We start from the raw sequence: 21723 nt of genomic DNA, 5'->3' as shown, positions 1-21723 counted from the left end.
AGACCAAGATACACTTATTTGGTTCAGATGGTGTCAAGCGTGTGTAGCGGCAACAAGGTGAGGAGTACAAAGACACGTGTGTCTTGCCTACAGTCAAGCATGGTGGTGGTAGTGACATGGTCTGGCGCTGCATGAGTGCTGCCAGCACTGGGAAGCTACAGTTCATTGAGGGAACAATGAATGCCAACATGTACTGTTACATACTGAAGCAGAGCATGATCCCCTTACTTCGAAGACTGGGCCGCAGGGCAGTATTCCAACATGATAATTACCCCAAACACACCTCCAAGAGGACCACTGGCTTGCTAAAGAAGCTGAGGGTAAAAGTGATGGACTGGCCAAGCATTTCTCCAGACCTAAACCCTATTGAGCATCTGTGGGGCATCCTCCAATGGAAGCTGGAGGAGCGCAAGGTCTTTAACATCCACCAGCTCCATGATGTCTTCATGGAGGAGTGGAAAAGGACCCCAGTGGCAACCTGTGAAGCTCTGGTTAACTCCATGCCCAAGAGGGTTAAGGCAGTGCTGGAAAATAATGGTGGTCACATAAAATATTGACACTTTTGGCCCAATTTGGACATTTTTATTTAGGGGTGTACTCACTTTTGTTGCCAATGGTTTAAGACATTAATTGCTGTGTGTTGAGTTTTTTTGAGGGGACATCAAATTCACACTTTTATACAAGCTGTACACTCACTACATTGCAGCAAAGTGTAATTTCCACAATGTTGTCCCATGAAAAGGTATAATAAAAAAAATTACAAACATGTGAGGGGGTGTACTCACTTTTGTGAGATACTGTATATATATATATATATTGCTGCTTGCTGAGCATATACAGTATTTAAATAGACAGGTACAATCAAAATGAGGATTTTTTTTCACTGTGACTTAACTAAGGTTATATTTTTTAGGAAGCTTAGTAATGTCATACAATTTCTTGCCAGGCTTTGAAGGATGATGATGATGATGATGACGCTGAGACAGGTTTAACTGATGGAGAAGACAAGGAGAAACCAAAAGAAGAAGAAAAGCTTGGGAAGCTTCAGTATTCGTTGGACTATGACTTCCAGAATAACCAGGTTAGGTCCTTGCCTTAAATTATATATTGTAAGCTTTTTAGAGGTCATTGCTCCCATGAGCTGCTGCATAAGGTCAGCATATTCCACACAGCCCCTATTTAAAGAAAAAGATGAATTCAAAGATTAAATAGAAACAGGTTTTTATAAAACCCTATTGGTAACAGTGCTTAAATTAAGCCATAATTGTTAACCCACTAATAGTCCCATCGGGGTATAATCCCTCTACAAAAAGTCTCTGATGATTAGATGTGGAAACCAGTACACATTTCCTTTAAAGACATTATAGGGTTTATTCACTTAAGGCAAATAGGCTATTCACTTTGAAAGGGAATTTTACCCAGATTTTAGTGAATGCGGTTAAATTTCCCTTTGCAAAGAATACCCAAGCATGTGTACAGCAAATTAAAATAATAGCATTTTTCTTGCTTTTGATTGGATTGCAGATGTCTACAGAACTTGTCATAATTCACTAAGCCCTGGGAAAAATTCCCTTGCAAAGTGCTACTTCCCATGCAAAGCCAACAGCTAATCCACGACTAGTCTCATCAGGGTCTAATTTATGTATGAAGTATCTGAGATGATCAGTTGTGAAAACCAGGATACAGTACTTTTAGGACACCAAGCATCATCTGCAGCTGTGCTCATATTTATCAAAGCATTGCACTATAGTAAGCCCCAAATAAGACAGAACTGCAAAATTAAGTGAACTTTTTTTTCTTTACAGTTTTTAGATGTAACATATTAGGCATATACCTAGTTATATGTATCTTTTGATTTTAAACATTATCAATACCACCGTTTCATTAGGGAACACAAATGTCTTTTTCATGGTTGAGTGTTTTAGTTTCTAAATGCATTTGTGGTTCTTTGAAAGACAGAAAAACAGCCTGTAATTTTGATTTAACATGAGTACATTTCAAATGAAGCAAATCCAGGAGCCTGCAGATCAAAGAGACCTCATCTTAATGTTCTGTTCCAATGCAGGAGCACAATTTCTGTTCCCTTTCATTGTGACTGACCACTCAATACTCAGAGAATATCATTAAATCGATGGGGGACTTTATAAACCTCAAACAGCTTATTCCTGCCAAAGAATAATATGTGGAAGAAATTGGTCCTTAGAAACACATTTCACTTTCTCTGCAGATGAAAACAAACTTGTGAACTTTATTGAAAGAAAGCAGTTGTTCTGGTTCTTGTTGCTACAAAGTCAAATAAAAAGTCATTGAACTCCCCTACTGGGTAAAGTGTTCGCAGAACAATTGAACTGTATTTAAGAGCTGTATTGTAAATATACAGGCTTGTGCCGGTAATACACTGAAACAGTTTCAGTGACCCAGGGTTTTAAATGGGAGATGCAATAGTATTGAATATACACATATAGCTTCAGGAAAAGGCAGGTATGGGTGAAGGATCTCTGCAAACCTTTTCTGTGAGTGAGAATGTTTATTTATTTTGACTCTTTTAGGTACTCTATGCCACCAAACCTGTTTGCCTCCAGCAAATCCTGTGCAATACAATACTAATGTTAGCATTATTGCCATGTTGTATTTTAAGTTATAGCTACAAATAATAATTAAGGTATTTATATGTGCATAAGAGACCCTTTGCAAAGTCAGATCTGCTATGCACTATTTACATAATAAAATGGCAGAAGAAAAAAAATAATGTTGTCTGATGGCATACATGCCATTGAATGATTACAACTGTTCTCCTCTTAGGCTGATTTTTGCAGATCTAGTGATCATGTTTGTATATGTTTATTAGTTTATATAGTGTCATCATATTTCATGCCACCTTACAGTTGGCAGAAAGGCCCCACAACACACCAGCCACTGTGTTCAAGACTTGGTTTCCACTTGCTTTTCATGCATTTACGTTCATGAACCAAGTCACATTCAAACAGACACAAGCCAGAGAGCAAAGACCTGTTAACATACAAGTATATTTTAGGAATGTAGGTGGAAACATGTAAAACACGCAAAATATTGCTGATTTTCCAAAGGAGACTAGCTTGTTCACTTCACAAAGGGAATTTTCACTTAGCTTTGTGAATGTGTAGAAGCTGTGCTAACTTCAATCATCCAATAATATAAAAATATCCTTTGCAAAAATTCCTTTGCAAATTGAACATTTGTTTTGCACAACCAATTTGTTTGTGTACAACCATAGGGAGGACACAAAGTATCCGTTAGAAAACAAAGCCAAAACCCTGGGACAGCCACACTTGTTGCGGCCTATTTATGTGGTTGGGTCACCTTTTCTTTATAAAAGGGGGACATGTTATTATTAAATTAATGGCTGGTTTAATACAACTCGAGCTACAATAGCGGAGTTGTTTATTTTAATATTTGTATTCATGCTTGGAGAAAAAGTTATTGAGGAATTCTGTAGGTAATGTATTATGGTGTTGTTCAATGATATTTGATATTAATATGTTTAAACCCATAAATAAAGGCAGTGGACAATTATTATTCCAAGTTTATTGTGGGGAGTTTTTATTTCATTTTGCTGTCTGGAAATTAGCTGCTTGCAGTCCCATTATATATTTTAACCAACCAATTCTGAAGGAAGCCCAGACGACAATAACATTCACTAAAGGAGTGTTGTAGTTAACTATCATCTGTAAAATAAGCATTTAAAATGATATGCTTGCACTAAGATAACTGCTTAGACTGCATATTATTTGTTGTAAACTCTAACAATTTTAAGCAATGATAAATAATTGACCAGGTATATTACTATATATGAAGAATATTAGACCAATATGAATGATTGCAAGATAAATCTATAAACGAAATAGACTGCTGCAATGTGCAGCGACCCAGTGATTTAGGTTGTTGGAAGCCTTATTGTCATTCACCTTGCGCAGAGCATTGCACTGGGCTTCAAAGGGAGGCATGACCAAAGAACTCTGTAGAAGCATGATAGCTTATTTCAAGCAAATATTTCAGAAGAGGAAGTGAATTATTTTTCCACTCCACTGGGTAAAAATCATAGACTCGTTTCTCTGCCTTTCATGTAAAGTTATAGCTGTTGTTTGGGTCTCGAATAATAATAGCATCAGAATAAAATAAATTACATTAAATTATGATTTTCATTTTCTACCTTGATTTACAATATTACATAGCAATTCTCCCTTTGAGACAGAACTTTGCTCTTGACCTGTGCTATGCATATGGCCATCTAAACCTAAAAGTGATGAAAGTCACCGAACCTTAGAATCTCTGGACTTGAACTGCTAAGTGACTGTGAATTGTGTGACTTTGTGAATCACCAATATCAAAGCAAACTGAAAATAACCTGTTAAATGCACACAGTGTTTGAAAAAGTTTGCCAAGCAAAGATTTCATTCGATCAGTTTCACCCTGGATTTCATCTTTGTCCAGCAGTTTTTTTGCAAATAGGACTAGTCAAAAGAAATTGATTGCCCAGAGCTATTGAGAAAGCAGGTAGAGTTATTTGCATTGAAAAGTTGCATGTGCAGGGCTAATACATGTTTAGAAATAATGAGAAGCATTATAATGATTTAACTGTAAATGAGCATACAGAGAAAGAAAGCATGTAATAGACAGCATTTCAAAACTGATTCCGGATTCTGACACTGGAGCACAGATAAGAAATTAGGAATTGTTGAAGCAGAGGCTAAATAAGCCATGCTAATATATATTTGCGAAGAACATTGTAGCTTTCTTAAAACAAACTGTGGTCGCCAAATGTGAATCCAGGACTGTTGATAGAGCATAGATACAGCCTAGTATAATGGAATAATTTGTTCTAAATGGCATACAGACATAATGTTTTGGCCATCACCTCCGCAGCACATGGAAAGTATGACTTTTACCGAGAACAACTAAAAATATAACCAGATAGGTTATAAGGAGGGTGCTAAAAGAACCAAAAATCCCTCTACTAAGCTACAAAAAGCACAGCAGGGCCTTCTAAAAAACAAAACAAAACGGAAGGTATTAATATATTTCACCTTTATTACAAAAGAACAGGTCCTCCATGCACTCTGGGATTTTTTTTTTTTTTTTTTATGTACAGGTAACTAAATCATTTATTTATTTTTCTTCTTTTTTACTTGGATTTTTTTTTTTTTTTTTTTTACTTTTGATTTTTCCATATTCATTTTTCTCTCCTGGCCAATATTTTTGTTTTTTTTTAGAAATAGAAATGTTAGGTTATAAAACACAAGTCACACATGCAAGAGGTTTGATGTCATCACCTAACATTTTTTCATGGCCATGTGAGTTTGGTAATACCATGTGCACTAGTGACCATCCAGGTTAACTAATTAGTCAAAACTTTGAATACTACATTCAAGTAATAATTTGTTTTAAGGATAACTTATTGTCTAGGAACTTTTGTATCTTTACATCACACTTAAGACACGACCCTGTCTCTGAATAATTTTGTCTTTATGGTGATAGATCACAGTGGTTCAACATCTGCAACACAACCCCTTTTCCTCTAAAATCTCAGTCTTTTCAACTTTGCTCCCATGTCCTGTCCACTAAACCTCTGTTCAGCACCTTACATAAATTTACATTAAAAATCTTCCCACTAAGGAAAATTATTAATTTGGCATCAAGGGCTGTTTGTCTAGCCTTACCTTTAAAAGCCCTACATTTGTCAAAGGCACCATCACTGCCTTTAGCTTTTAATTTTTTTTAGGGATTTGAGTTCTTCATTTGTGCAGTGCAGTTTTCACTGTCTTACTTCCTATTAGATAATGACATCTTTTTTAGTTGACATCAATTTTTTTAGTTGACAGCAATGACATTTTTTTTTTTTTTATTATTTTGTTTGACACACTTCTTGGAAGATTGATTTGCCGAGATACTGTTTGAAGCCTGTCACTGAACAACTAACTGCTGTAAAAATATTCTTTTCAGTTCAGTAATAAAAGTATATACATTTGGAAAAGGATGCTTTAGAAGTTAAAAGACAAAATGTGAATAGGAGATTCAGTAAGACTCTTCAAGAAAAACAGCAATTATATATATCTATATATATATATAGATATATATATCTATATATATATACACACACAGTAGCATATACTGAGTCAGATATTAAACTTAGCAGGGTTAGTGAGAAATAGAACCATTGAACCTCAGTCATCTCACAATTTTAGGGCCTATTTTTTCCCAACCAAAACTCTGAAAAGCCCCCCCCCCCCTCCCCCCTTGGGTCCAGTACCCATACCAGAATTAAAGTTTCCTGGAGCCCCTAACCATGTTTTTGTATAAAAACCTAGGTGACACATTTACACCATCCACAATTCTGCCAACCAGTGCTTCACATACCCTCTGCCTGTGCTCAGACCTGTGGCAAGTTATACATTCTCGTGGAAAACAACCTGTCAGATTTGTTTTGTTGGTTTCCTGTTTTCTATATGAAATATGAAGTTTTGCATTGCCAGAAACCACATTGTGACCTTTGCATTGTTCATATTGTTCTATTGTTCTAAGCCATGCACTATAGTGGAGAATCATCTGAAAGCAATTGGAAATGTCTGCCCAAAAGGTAGTATTTTAACCACTTGCCGACCGCCGCAAGTACATTTACTGCGGCAGTCATTCCCTCCTGGGCAAAGTGACGTAGTACTACGTTGCTCGCCCAGGAGCCTGTAGGGGGTGAGCGCGCGCCCCTGCTCGTTCACGGCCATCCCCGCGCAAGTGATTGGCGGCTCCGATGTCCGGCGGCCACTCGCAATCTCCCTATGGAGAGGGAGAAAGGCAGGCGGCTAATGTAAACAAAGCCGCCTGTCATTCTCCCTGGTGTAACTGCAGAGATCATATGATCCTGCTGTGTATGATCGTATGTCTCTGTGGTTACATCAAAAGCCATGCCCCTTGACAGTTAGAATCATGCCCCTAGGGACACACTTAACCCCTGGATCTCTAATAAAGTTAACCCCTTCCCTGCCAGTGTCATTTTTACAATAACAGTGCATATGTATAGCACTGATTACTGTAGTAATGTCACTGGTACCCCCAAAAGTTTCAAAAATGTTAGTCAGGGGTCCGATCTGTCCTCCGCAATGTTGCAGTCCCGCAAAAAAAATCGCAGATCGCCGCCATTACCAATTTTAAAAAAAAACAATAAAAATGACATAAATCTTTCCCTTAGTTAGTAAACGCAATAACTTTTGCGCAAAGCAATCAAAATACGCTTATTGCGATTTTTTTTACCAAAAATATGTAGCAGAAAACAAATTGGTGAGCGGCGTAGTACTACGTCGCTCTGCCAAGGAGCTGCTGACTGCCGCAGTAAATGTACTTGCGGTGGTCGGCAAGTGATTAATAATGTTAGTAACACAGACTAATAATTAGCTTTACAGCTATTTAGTTACCTTTGATATGAACTGGGTTTCTTGATCTGTCAAAATTATTTCCTTGAATCTTAGGGGATGTGTTTTCCGACAAGGACTACGGATATATATGCTCATGTTTCCTAGTGGACATTGGCAGTGGCCAAACCAGATCCATAGCAGCCCTCTAAACAGGGATCCCAATTATAGGGAAGGGTACTATCAGACTTTGAAATAGTGGTTGAGGTACATTAATTTGAGACTCGGGGCAATAGTTACATCACTCCACTCCGTTGGTTTTGTAAATTATGGGCAAAAAAAAAATTACCTTGGGGTATGCAGACTTTCACCTTTTACATTTTTCCAAATATATAAATATCTATCAGTTAATTCTGGCACTGTGGCTCCCCAACTATGACCTGTAGTAGGAAGCTCTCAGGTACCATCTCTAAAACAGAAAGGTTCACCAGATATTTATGACCACTTATTTCTAGGGAGCTCATACAGTACAGTGCAAAAGTTTTAGGCAGGTGTGAAGAAATGCTGTAAAGTCAATATTCTTCTAAAAATTTATATTTTAATTGTTTACTTTTACCTATTTACAAAGTGCAAAGTGAGCGAACAGAAATAAAGTCTAAATCAAATTAATCTTTGGTGCGACTACCCTTTGTCCTCAAAATAGCATCAATTCTTACACTTGCAGACATTTAACAGGAGCACAAAGTCAAGGATTTTGTAGTAATGAAGTCAGGTGTAGGAATAACCAATTATATCAAGCTGATGCTAAGGAATGATCATCCATTTCATATGTAGGTTGAAACACACTCATTAACTTAAACAGAAACCGCTGTCTAGGAAGCTTTAAACTGAGTGAGGAATAGCCAAACTTTGCTACTAAGATGAGGTTGTGGAAGACAGTTTTATGTTGCAGGTCATACACCAAGGCAAGACTCAGCACACAAGGTAGTTAAACATCTCTCCGAGGCAAGGATTGAATAAATGGCAGAAAAATGGCAGCAGGTGCTCTGGACTGATAAGTCCAAATTTGAAATATTTGGTGGTGGCAAAAGGCAATTGGTTAGTGAAGGGTTGGAGAGTGGTATCTGAGTGTATAGCTATATGAGCTATACATATGATATGATATACATACATATATATGAGTTATATGAGTATCTGCAGGTGAAGGTTCCTTGCAAGTTTGGGTGCTAAATTTATGCAATTGAAGTTGGAGATTTGGTCAGGATTAATGGTGTACTCAATGCTGAGAAATAAAGGCAGATACTTATCCATTATGCCATACCATTAGGGAGGCATGTGATTGGCCCAAAAATGTATTCTGCACTAAGACAACAACCCCAAACACGTACAACCAATGCAATTAGAAACTATCTTCAGAATAAAGAAGAACAAGGAGAGTTTGGCCTCCACAGAGAGTTGATCTCAACATCATCAAGACTGTCTGAGATTACATGAAACGACAAAAGGATTTAAGGTAGCCTACATCCACAGAAGATCTGTGTTTAGTTCTCCAAAATGTTTGGAACAACCTACCTGTCGCGTTCCTTCAAAAACTCTGTGCAATTGTATATGTTCCTAAAATAACCGATGCTGTTTTAAAGGGTGGTCACACCAAATATTGATTGTTTTGGATTTCTCTTCTGTTCATGAACTTTTCATTTTGTTAACTGATAAAAAAAAACAAATAACACTTTTATTTCTGAAAGCATTCTTAATTTACAGCATTTTTTCACACCTGCCTTAAAATTATAAAATATATCATATATCATAATCAATATCCCTGCCCAACATAATGCAAGGGAAAAGAGGAAAAACACTGAGGGAAAAAAAGGAAGAAATCCCAAACCTGGTTTGGCAATTCAGCTAATGTTTAATTGGAAAAGGACCACCATTTGTGTTGGAAATTAACTTAGTTATAAGTTAACAGAAATATTTCCCCTTCCAGGATAAAATGCTTAAATTTGTTGGAATACCTGGTGTTAAGATCTAAGTGGTGTTTTTGGGCCTGCAGGCACAAGCTGTAGGAAATACAGGGATATAATGATGTGACATTAGATATCATTCACTTTAAATTTTCTAGTTTCTGTATAACATGCTTCGTGTCACAAAAGTAAATTGGTAGTCTCACCCCAAATGGATGGAAGAGGGATCTATTAGATCCCCCAAAGGTCACCCAGAGATCCAATACTGGACACAATAGGCCTGCCTTTGACCAGGATTCCTGGTTTGTGAACCTTTGGTTTGGAATATAAGGTAGGAGCCACCGTAAAGGTTGATACTAGTTATTAATCATATGTATCCAGGTTCCCTGGAGTAACTACTTCTCTCACACTGGGGTTGATGATATACTAAAGGCAAATAGAGTGTGCCCTTTGCAAGTGCAGTTGCTCTAGTGCTTAGTAAATGAGGTAAAGCTCTGCTTACGTTCATCTTTCAATCATGTGCAAGCAAAAGGCTGCATTTTATTTTCCTTAACCACAGCTCCGGAGGGTTTTACCTCCTTAATGATTTTTTGCGATATGGCACTGTGTTGCTTTAACTGACAATTGCACAGCCATGCAAACTTGTACCCAAATAAAATTGATCTAAAAAGCAATGTAATAAATACTAAAATTAAAAGATGCTCAGCATTGATTACACTCAGCAGCGCTCAATATGTATTACCATATTGGAGATCAACCAGTCCTCATAAAAGGGTAAAAAACGTATTGTAAAAGATCCAGTCCTCATAAAAGAGTAAAATCCACACTCAATACAGTCTTTTTGTTAGAAAAACCACATAAAATTTCCATAAAATTTTGGTACTCCCAGTGCTCAGTATTCAGTGTTCTGATCCGGCGTATACCTTCACCACACCAAAAAGTGATCCCCTTAGGAATGGACACTCACCAGAGTTACAATGATCATGCGCCTATAAGCATAGGTTGCTTGCACCATTTGGGAGTCTGGACCACCTCTGCTGACACCTGGACGACCACTGTGCTTAGATATCCCTCAGGGACCCAACGGTACCAAAAAAATGGAATGGGAGGCACAATAGTGTAATACTGTCTTGCAGTCTTTTATTAAACACAACACACCAAAGCAAACCCCCCAAATCCAATATGCTTACATCAGATAAAAATTTCCAAGCATTAAATGATAATCAGGACGTTATGGCCAGCTCACCGCTGCTGAATAGTTCTCTTTCAGCCTTGTCAGATGGCGAGATCCGGATTCCAGCCAGGACGTCTATGACCATCAAGGAGAAAGCGTGCCTGCATCTGACACGTTTCGTCACATGGGACTTCTACCGAGGACTCAGACACACTGCACTGTGCTCCTTTATAGATTACTGTATAAAGGACACTGTCAGTGAAGGGGGTAACATCAGGGGCGATCAAGGGGTTAAGTGTGCTCCTTGGGAGTGCTTTATAACTGTAGGAGACAAGGAAATAAGAAAACAAAGGAAGTGCTCCCCTAGTGTAAAACTTCCTTTTAACCACTTAAGCCCCAGGCCTATTTCTGACACTTTTTGTTTACAAGTTAAAATCAGTATTTTTTCCTAGAAAACTACTTGGAACCCCCAAATATTATATATATTTTTTTAGCAAAGACTCTGGAGAATAAAATGGCGGTCATTGCAATATTTCTTGTCATGCGGTATTTGCGCAGCGGTCTTTAAAACGCCATTTTTTGTAAAAATTACGAAAAATCACATTGATCAGTTATCTAATTTTCACTTTTATTTAAGACTTTTTAGCGACAGCTGCAAAGAATTTAAATAATGTCAGATGAATCTTTCTTCTCAAAATAATATAGGTTACAGTATATATTGTATAGAAGGATCTTCTGAAATATACAATAGAAGAAAGCTGCAGTATCTTGGCAGTTATCAAGAATAGGAGGGTTTTACAGCATTTCAGAATAAAATTGGATGGACAAACTGTTCTGCTAAAACTAAATGAGCAACCTTTAATATTTGCCTCCAATCTACTTCATTCATTCACACTATTGTAAACTTCATTCTCTTGTTAAATGGGAAAGTGTAGCTTCAGAAAAACGTTATTTCGTTTTGGATAGGGTAGCAAAGCATTAATAACTCTATAATTTTTTTTTTATTATTGCTGTCTGTGTCCCAGACAAATTGTCCCTCACTTTGGATTAGTGTAAAACAGAACAACATATTTGGTGAGGAAAATAACCTCCCCAGCAATGATATAGCCAACAATAAAATGTTTACACTGCTTCTTGTGTTTCCACTCATTTTCTGTCCAGCTGATGGGTGTGTAAAGTTCCTTCTGATGACACATTTAAAAGTTATGAAAACTTCAATGCTGATCTTACTCCATCCATACCTAAAACCAAACTTTTGGCTGTAGTTAATCTTTAAAATTAAACATTTTATTAAGAATGTTAACTTTTAAAATAGTTGCTACTTTAGTAGATATCTAATTCCAAATTCAGGTTTATAATTGCTCTAACCCTCTCCCAAAGCCCCCAATCCCCAACATTTCTTTTTCATTTCTTTTTCCATACCTTTTTATTTGATGTTTTTGCTTTAATCACTTGATGCACTGGGGCCTAAATTTCTGTCTTTCATTGATGAGCTGCAGAGAAGAGTGCTCACTCTGGGCTTCTTTAGGATGCTGCCCCCCTCCCCATTGGGGCATGTCTTTGATGCCTTGGGCTCACAGGAAGTTGGTTTAAAAAGAACTGGCACGGGACCATGAAAAGGACTCGAAAATAAGCTCTGGAATATGATGAGCTTATTTATTGCTTGGCAAACTTTTTTTTTTATATTGAAGTAGATGAGCTATTTGAATTGGAATTAAGCTTTTATCCTGTATATTTCACAAAAGTTAGGTTTTGGAATGTGTTATTTTCAAAAGTATTCTTCTTATTGAATTTAAATCATATAGAATAGTGTGTGCATTGCTATATATCACATAACTAAATCTGATCTTTCTTTGTTGCTTTATTTTTAGCTGATGGTTGGAATAATTCAAGCTGCAGAGCTGCCCGCTTTAGATATGGGGGGTACATCTGATCCTTATGTGAAGTTGTTTCTTCTGCCAGATAAAAAGAAGAAATTTGAAACTAAGGTTCACAGAAAGACTCTCAACCCTGTGTTCAATGAACAGTTCACCTTTAAGGTATTTAATCTTTGTTTCTATACGGACTGGACTGTAAAGTAAAAGAAATACGAAAATCAATCATAATGTGAAACTATAGCAATATGATCAAATAATGAATGTTACATCACATTTTAGGGGTCAGAACAATGAAAGAGGAATTCTAACTTATTGTCATGTATACATGTTTGTCTTTGATTTTGTAAATAAGCCTAGATGTTTCCTCTTTCAAGCTAAGCAACACAAGAAGTGTAAGCTGAAAGTCTATATAAAGTTTCATTATAATGACAGTTGCAGTTGAAAAAATATATTCTTACTTAATGTAATTAAAACCTATTGTGGTATTTCAGTAAAACAGTTCTAGACCTTCAGTTACACTCTAAGTGGTTAACCATTACATAGGAAGTCCACCCAGCAATATAGTCATATGACATAGCCCTGTTTTTTTTATTAAATTGCAACTATATCTGTAAAAATAAATTCTATGTGTTTATTCTCCAAGCTGCCAGCTGCCAGGTACAAATGTAGAAATCTTCACTAGCACTTCTGAGTTTGCCTGTTCTTGGTGGAAATGCATAGTAGATTAGGCTTGAATCAGCTCTGTTTCCAAGATGCACTAGATGATCCCAAGCACTGCTCCTGAATAAGCTTTGCTTCCACATAGAATAATAATATAATAATATCCTGCATACACAACATTAGCTTTTTCAATGAAAGCCAAAGTGTAGCTAAAAAAAAAAAAATGTTGTACGTGGGATACCCCTAGGCTCTGTCCACGGGCTAAGTCTGTTTAACTTGAAACAAATGTACACAGCAATAAAAAAAAGGAAAAAAACTAGCATGGTTAGTAAGATAAGACAGAGGGAAAGCTATACAGTGTGTGTGTGTGTGTGTGTGTGTGTGTGTGTGCGTGTGCGTGTGCGTGTGCGTGTGCGTGTGCGTGTGCGTGTGCGTGTGTGTGCGTGCGTGTGTGTGTGTGTCATCACAGGGGAGGTTATAAAACTGTTGGATAATGAGTAAGAAAACACATCTCAATTTAGACCGTCATGCTGAAAATACAAAACTAAGCAGGGTATTAATCTTAAAACAGATAACCTTATAGGAAGACCTGATAGGAAGACCTTAAAAAAAAGGGTGGACAACTACATGGCAAATGAGGTTGATCAGTGGGTCCTAGTAGATCACAGGCTCAGCAAAAGCGCAATGCCAAGCTGCAGCAAGCAAAGCTAGCAGACTATTAGCATGCATTTAAAGGGTATTTACTCAAGTGATAAAACTATAATCCTACCACCTTACAAGACTCTGGTTCGACTGTATCTTGAGTATGTCATCCAGTTATGGTCTCCAGTCCTCAGGAGGGATGTGCTGGAACTGGAGTGCAGAGAAAACTGATAGAGGCTAACTATTACCTGATAACTGGAGTACCTCATTACAGGGAACAACTACATACAATAAACACATTCTCCCTGGAAAAGAGACACTTAAGAGGAGATATGATTGCAATATACAAATATGTAAATGGTGATCCTAAAATAGGGGAAAAAAATATTCCATTTCAGGTCACTTTAAAATACACTTGGCCATTCAATGAAGTTGGACTTTTACTGTTAGAGCAATAAAGATGTAAAACTCCCTTTCACAATTGATAGTAACAGCAGAGAGTGTAGAGAAGTTCAAAAACTCATAGATGGGCATCTTTCAGAGATATGGGAAATGGTAGATACATAAATACATACACAATCATACACCCACACCCACACAGGTTTAATTGGAGAGACTCATGTCTTTTGTCAACCTTACCAACTGTGTAACAATGTATGTAACAGAAAAATCAGCACAAGGGACAGTCAATAAAATGTGTATCTTGTGCTGATTTAACATCTTTGATAAATGTTCATGAATGAAACAGGAACTAAAAATGAAAGATGGGCAGATGATTGATAAGTCTGCTCTCTCCATTAGATCATTTTTCATTCATACAAGCTGTAGTGTGGCTTCTATGAATGGTAGAGCTGGGCAGGAACAGCAGGCATAATCACGCTTTGTTAGTGTGAGCCTGTGACAGCCAATTAGTTGTATTAACACCCTCTGCACCAGAGAATCACAGTGGTGGGTGTTGGGGGGGGGGGGCATGGACAGAGTAGGATTTCACCTAAACGAGGGGCATCAACACAAGGGACAAATCCTACTGACTATAAGTTATGTCCCTTGTTCTGATGTTTATGTTTTTGTTTTTTAGCTATACTTAGGCTTTAAGCTGTGCAAATAAATCTGATGATGTACAAAGGGATGTTGCCTATAGCAAGCTCTCAGATTACAGTCCACTTTACTCATACCAGGTGTTATGCTGCACGTTAACAGGCTTTGCATTAAGGCAGCTTATTCATTTAAAAATGGGTTCCTAACACACCATAAAAAGGCGCATGTATCATTTCTGGCACTATATCGCACCAACGCATGAATATGAATTGGCCCAATTTCTTGATGGATGTTTTTAGTTGTTTCCCTATGCATTTTGCGCTTTGCATAATTGTATGAGCCCAGTCATTTGAATGACTATTGAGTACAGAATACCTATTAAAGGATAACATTTGAATAAACAAAAACGACAAGTCATAGATATGTAGTGTATATAGAAAATGTTTTTTTGAGTGCACCATGACCATGCAAAAAGAGGTCCCAGATAAAGTATTATATAAGGATCCAGCTCACAAACAATAGTTGCATACATCCCTATACAGAAGATGTTTACGGGAATTTTACCCTGATTGGAGTTCTCATTTAAATTGCATATTAACTGCACTCCCATTATAAAGAAAGTTGTTAAAGGTGCTTTCTTATATTCAGGAATTTGAAATCATATCAGCCTAAAATGATGCCTTGCTTTTTATTGATCAAACCACAGATGTTACTATATCATTATTTATGTATGCTGTACCACTGTAAAGCAAATCTGTGTGGGGAAACTTCTAAGATGTCAGAACATACTACTTACATTAACATTTTTCCCTCAAGCCCTGCTCACAGCCTTAAAGGTAAATTTACATAGTGTTCTTTAATGGATATGCTTTTTTTTTTTTATAAAGTGAAGTATAGCAACAGGCTCTCTTTGATCAAAGTATATTTAACAGAGTAAGGGAAGCCACAGTTAGACTGAACAAATAAGCAATGTTATGGTATCAAACAGTTATATGCATGTAAGGGCATAATCTGTAATCTCTATCTAATATCACACAAATATATGTTTTAACATGTTTGAATATGCTTTTGCAATGGATATGGTAAGCAAACATTTATTTTTCTGTGGAACAAAAATTCTACTAAAATCTGTCAGGTTGGATTTGGATGGTATGTGATTCATTTGAGGTCGTGGGTCATTTAAGATCAGATTTGCCAGGGGACATCATTCTTGAGTCATCTGGCCAAGTGCCCCCATCCTTATGAATGCAGTTAATAAAAAAAAGTGAGGATTACATTTGTGAGGTCCTGAAACATTGTACGTGTTCTGTGACTGAATAACGTGAATAAGACCAGGTCATATAGTCCATTTAAAATGCCTTCCAGTGTTTTCACCTATGAGGAATTTAGTTATTTACCACGTTGTTTCCTGTTGCTAGTTGACCTAATAAGTTAAAGTTGTTGTAAACCCTATTCATGAAATTTGAGCTAAGCACATATATCTGTAGTGTTTACTTATCTCTCTCCAAAGCTCTAAGTGTCATTTCTCTCTGGTGCTTTGTTCTTCTGTTGCATTGCAGTCAGCATGAGTCATTTCTGACAAGTCCTCATGAGATAACATGAGTTCAAAATCTATGTCGGAGAAGGAGTTTAGAGGGAGATGAGCACTGAGCTTGTCTATTCAGAATACAGCTCTGCGTGTTCCTTTGTTCATCTGCCTATGTGGAGAGGGAGTGTGTCCCTTTCCTCCAATCAGCTCTCACATAGTGTAAGTCCAGTCTCCCCATCCACCACTATGTACTGCTGAAAGATGAAGAAAGTTTTTTAACATGATCTGTACTTTTTAACCTCCTTGGCGGTAATCCCGAGCGTGACTCGGGGTTGATTTTTCATATCAGGATCGGTAACCCCGAGTCACGCTCGGGGTGGATTGCAGAGAGCGCAGCGGTGTTCTCTTACCTTATCCTGGCGATCCAGCGATGATCTCTCATTGCTGAGATCGCCAGCAGAGAGTCCCGCCGCTCCTCTGTCCCTCCGTCGGTCTGATCACTTCCTGGTTCCGTTCCCTGCAGCAGCAATGCTGCATGGGAGCGGAACTAGGGAGGGAAATTAAAAAAAAAAAAAAAAAACGTTACACAAAACACATTTTATATTATATATATATATATATATATATATATATATATATGCATATATATATATATATATGCATATATGCATATATATATGCATATATATATATATATATATATGCATATATATATATATATATATATATATATATATATATATATACCGGTATATATATATATATATATATATGCATATATATATATATATATATATATATGTGTATATATATATATATATGCACACACACACATATATATATATATATATAAAATTATATTATTGATTCAATTATAATTCATGCGTTTTATATATATATATATATATATATATATATATATATATATATATATACACATATATCTATATATAATATATAATGCATGAATTATAATCTAATCAATAATATAATTTTATTATATATATTATATATTAAATAATAAAATAATATTATTGATTCGATTATAATTCACGTGTTTGTGTTTCAAATTTATCACATCTGGGATGTCTACTAGAGTCTTGTTTTGGTCAGGTTTTAGTCAGTAATTACTAAGAATTGTAGGCCTATAATACATAACGCCAAATTTCCATGAAAACAATTGTACCGCTTTTGGTATGTAATTCCTGACATAATCATACCGCCAGGGAGGTTAAAGGGTGTAGAAAGGGGAAGACAGCAAATATACAAGTAAAACGTCTGTAGGAGGATTTGTTTCATCTCTGTGTATCATCTGAGGCTATTCACTTCACAGGGTATATGTGAGGATTTACATCCACTTTAATGCCTTATCTATGTATGCACTCTAGGCAGGTGATGCACAAGGATCGTTTGCTGTTCTTGGATTCTGTATATATGACTTAACTTGCTTAAAGTATGTAATAGACTTCTGACAGTTTGCTTAGTCTCATAATTATTGATACGACTAACAAATCATAGAAAAGCAGCCAAACAAATCACTGAATGCAGTAGATTGGACTGGAATATTTTTTACTAAAGCAACTGCAACTATAAAATGTAGTTTAAATACTTTAAATAAATATATTACAATGAAGTACATGCTGCATACTTTCAAACCCACTTAAAGGTTATTTTTATTATTTAGATCTATTTTGCAGGAAGTGAATGTTATAAATAATATTAGGCATTATACACATTGTAAAGTTAATTAAATAAGAATTTTCTAACCAGGCAATGCCCAAGAGCTCATCATCTGATTGGATGAGCTGTTTTCAGCCTCTTAGAACATACAATGAAATCACATCCCATCTGTCAGTGCAAATTGTGCAAGTGCCTTTTAATCTCAATCTGTCCTCCTATGTTTCTGAGCAAATGGCTGCCAATTACTATTTTATCCAATTTGTAAGTAAAAACTGCCTTTATTCAGGCACAATTGCAATAAAATCTGCTTTAAACGCTAGCTATCACACTTTGGGATTATTGATCATAGTGTAATATAGGAAATACAGGTATGCTACAGGGTGCTACTATACCTGTATCCCTATACCTACTATAAACTTTTAAAGGTGTTTGTGGGCACATCTTCGACTGCTTCTCTTATTTTAAAAATGCTAATAAGTGTATACAGAAATAACTCACATTGCAGTGACAAAGAATGACAAGTAGGAGGAAAATAAAAATCACAAGCAAAAGTGATTGTAGGAGGCACCATTTGTAATTACTTGTGCACCTTGTCATTTTTCTCTAAATCTAAACTTAGGATAGTATTTTTTTTAATAAGATAAATCATTTTTCACACTGATAAGGCAAATCAGTAAGGTAGCAGGAATATATGATGTAGCTATACTTGCTGCCAGTGTTGCTGTCAGTGTTAGATCCTACTAACCCAAAAATAAATTGTAACATGACATCTTTAAAAATTGTTAAGGCAGAAAGTGTGCTCATTGTAATATAGTAATCCCATCCTAATGAACATTTAATCAAGGCTTTTGAAAAATGTTTCATTACATCAGGCATATTCAGCATTGTTATCCTTTATTACAGCTAAGGTTTTTATTGCTTTGTTTCTCTTGTTTTGTTCTACTTTGAAATCTGTGGGAAGCTTGTGTTGCTCACAATTATAGAGTTCTAACTATAACGATAACTAGCAAGCAAATTAGGTTTTGTTAAATATTTTTAATGTTTTTTTTAATTTTTTAAATCAGCACCAGAACAGTACAGTACCAGAACAGTACTTACAATGAGTGAAAAGTGTCCTGTGTGCTGTGGCTGCTATGTTGATTGGAATCTCCAGTCCTGATTCCCCAGCTTACCCCACAGCAGCTGTTATCGTCTGATGATGCGGGGGTTAATATTATATACTTATGCCTAAACCTCTTATAGGTACTATGTAAAAGGGTTGACTATGCCCACCTTTTCCAACTCCTTGCTATGTTCATACAAGATGTACTGTTGCTTGCTACATTGAATAGAGAATGGGCAGGTGAATAAAAGGTGGTCCATCTCCATGCATAAAGTGCTTTTCATTGCACCAAAAGATCACAGCTGCAGGGATTTCTGGGTAGAAAAGTAATAAAGGTTTCAATGAACATAACAACCACTAGCACAAAGCAAACTTTTTATTTATTCTAAGCACCATTCTGGTAAAAAAAATAATATATATATATATATATATATATATATATATGTATATATATATATATATGCAGTAAAGCATGCTTGTTATACTCACATCTGAATCTAAGGAGTTAATACTCTGCATTGTGTAAGAAGGCTGTTTGATCCTGTCTTCTCTGATCCTCCCCTTCTTTTACTGTTCTCATCCATCTTCTGACAGTACAGAGCCTTGGAGGCACTCTGGATATGCTTAGCTTGGTGTGTATTGCTAGAGAGTTTTTTTTTTTTTTCTGGGAAGAGTGTATGTGATCAGCACAGGGCCAATCAGCACTGTCCAAACAGAGGGGCAGGGGTCCTTCAGCCTCATAGGACAGTCATAGTAGAGTAAAATCTCCTACAAGCTTTAATCATACACTGATAGAAGTCACAAGACTGCTATATACTGCTGATGAAAAAAGGTATTTAGCAGTTTATATTTACTAAAACAATTGCATTTCCATGTTCTGTGTAGTGTGGGAGACCAGATATAGTGAATGGAAGGTCCTGGGTTTAGTAACACCTTAAGCTTTTTTGTGATCTAAAACTTTTACACCTAATATAAATTACTTAGGTGTTAGCATCACAGGGAAAACAATGAATAGCATCTGATTTTTTCCACTTGGATGAAGCTTGATATGTTATTTTAACAAGTAACAAGTGATAATGCATCCTGGTGAATCATACCCAAAATGTAGGAATCATACACACTGATGTAGAAACATGGACATAGAAAAGTGACGGCAGAATAAGACTGAGTAGTCCATCGAACCGCCCCCTTTTTTTTTCTTAACTTTTTTGTCTGTGTATACATCTATTTGTCCAAAGCATGTTTAAAGCCATTTACTGTTGTGTCTCATTCCCTTTGCCAGTAGTTTATTCTAAGCATCAACTACCCTTATGGTAAAATAATACTTTCTAAGATTAGTTTTGAACTTTCCTCCAGTTAGTTTGAGGTCATGTACCCGTGTTCTTGATCTTGGTTTCATATTGAAAAAACTGCCCTCCTGAACCTTATTCACGCTGTTGGTTTCAATCGTGTCTCCCCTTTCCCTTCTTTCCTCCAGACTGTACATAGTAAGTTCCTGGAGTCACTCTCAATAAGTTTTATCCCCCAAACCTTTCACCATTTTTGTGACCTGTCTCTGGGCTCATTTTATTTTATCAATATCTTTCAAGTGAGGTCTCCAGAACTGGACACAGTATTCTAAATGAGGTCTCACTAAATATCTATTTAGAGGAATCAGAACCTCCTTCCTTCTGCTGGTGACCCCTCTAGTGATGCTTCCTAGAATTCTATTCATTTTCCCCACTGCCTGGTCACACTGTTTACTCATTTTGTAATCACCTGATATAAGTATCCCCAAATCGTTTTCCTCTATAGTGCTGGCCAACACTAATACAGTATTGTGCTCGCCTTTAGGATATTCTTTTTCTCTAGATGCATTATTTTACATTTAGAAACATAGTGACTGGTCTTTGAGTTCTGAGTGAACCCCATTTACAACCACACTCTGGTATCTATCCTTTAGCCAACTGCATGTTCACTGAACCACCAGAGGGTTAAGTCCTAGCTTGTATAACTTTTCTATTAGATCATTATGTGGAATTGTTTCAATTGCTTTGCTTAAGTCATGATATGCTACGTCCACAGCACCACCCTGGTCTAAAACATTGGTAATATAGTCAAAATTTTCAATCAGATTCGTGTGAAATGATCTCCCCTCAGTAAAGCCATGCTGTTTTGGCTCCAGCAAGTTGTGTATTTTTTAGTGATCAATGATCTGTCTTTTCAGGAGTGATTCCATAAACTTAACTAGAACTAATGTTAAACTTACTGGCCTTATTTGCCAGCTTCTACCTTGCTGCCCTTTTTGTGAATAGGTACAATTTTCACAATTCATGGGGTACTTCTCCTGTTAGAAGAGATTGAGAAAAAGATCCATTAATGGTCCAAAAACTATATCTTGAAGTTCTCTTAGAACTCTGGGATGAATACCATCACTGCCCATTGCTTTATTAAGCTTAAACTGAGCCAGTTCCTCTGCTACCTCTGTCTCCAGAAATCCTAAAAATGAACCGTCATTACTAAAACCAATATGATTCCCCAACTTGATATTATTAGTGCAATTCATTTCTGAGAAGACTGATACTCTCCTGGGTTTCATTGAATAAAACATTTATTTAAAAAAGAAAAAAAAAAAAAAGAAAAAAAAAAAATATATATATATATATATATATATATATATATATATATAATTTTATATATATA

General features: G+C 36.4%; 1 protein-coding gene across 3 annotated transcripts in view; it reads left to right on the top strand.

Moving 5' to 3' along the window:
* SYT1 (synaptotagmin 1) overlaps positions 1-21723 on the top strand; it is a 754020-nt gene that overhangs the window by 573339 nt on the left and 158958 nt on the right. For 2 of the 3 annotated variants that reach the window (XM_082254981.1, XM_082254980.1), the window contains 2 exons: positions 947-1081; positions 12386-12553. In XM_082254981.1, coding sequence (XP_082111107.1) covers positions 947-1081; positions 12386-12553 — 303 coding nt within the window. The remainder of the gene's footprint in view (positions 1-946; positions 1082-12385; positions 12554-21723) is intronic. The other variant, XM_082254982.1, reaches the window with a different exon arrangement.

Source organism: Pelophylax lessonae, assembly GCF_965119305.1.
Source record: "Pelophylax lessonae genome assembly, chromosome: 4".
NCBI classification, from domain to species: Eukaryota; Metazoa; Chordata; class Amphibia; order Anura; family Ranidae; genus Pelophylax; species Pelophylax lessonae.
The sequence above is the reverse complement of the archived record's forward strand: the minus strand, read 5'-3'. Positions and strand labels throughout refer to the sequence as shown.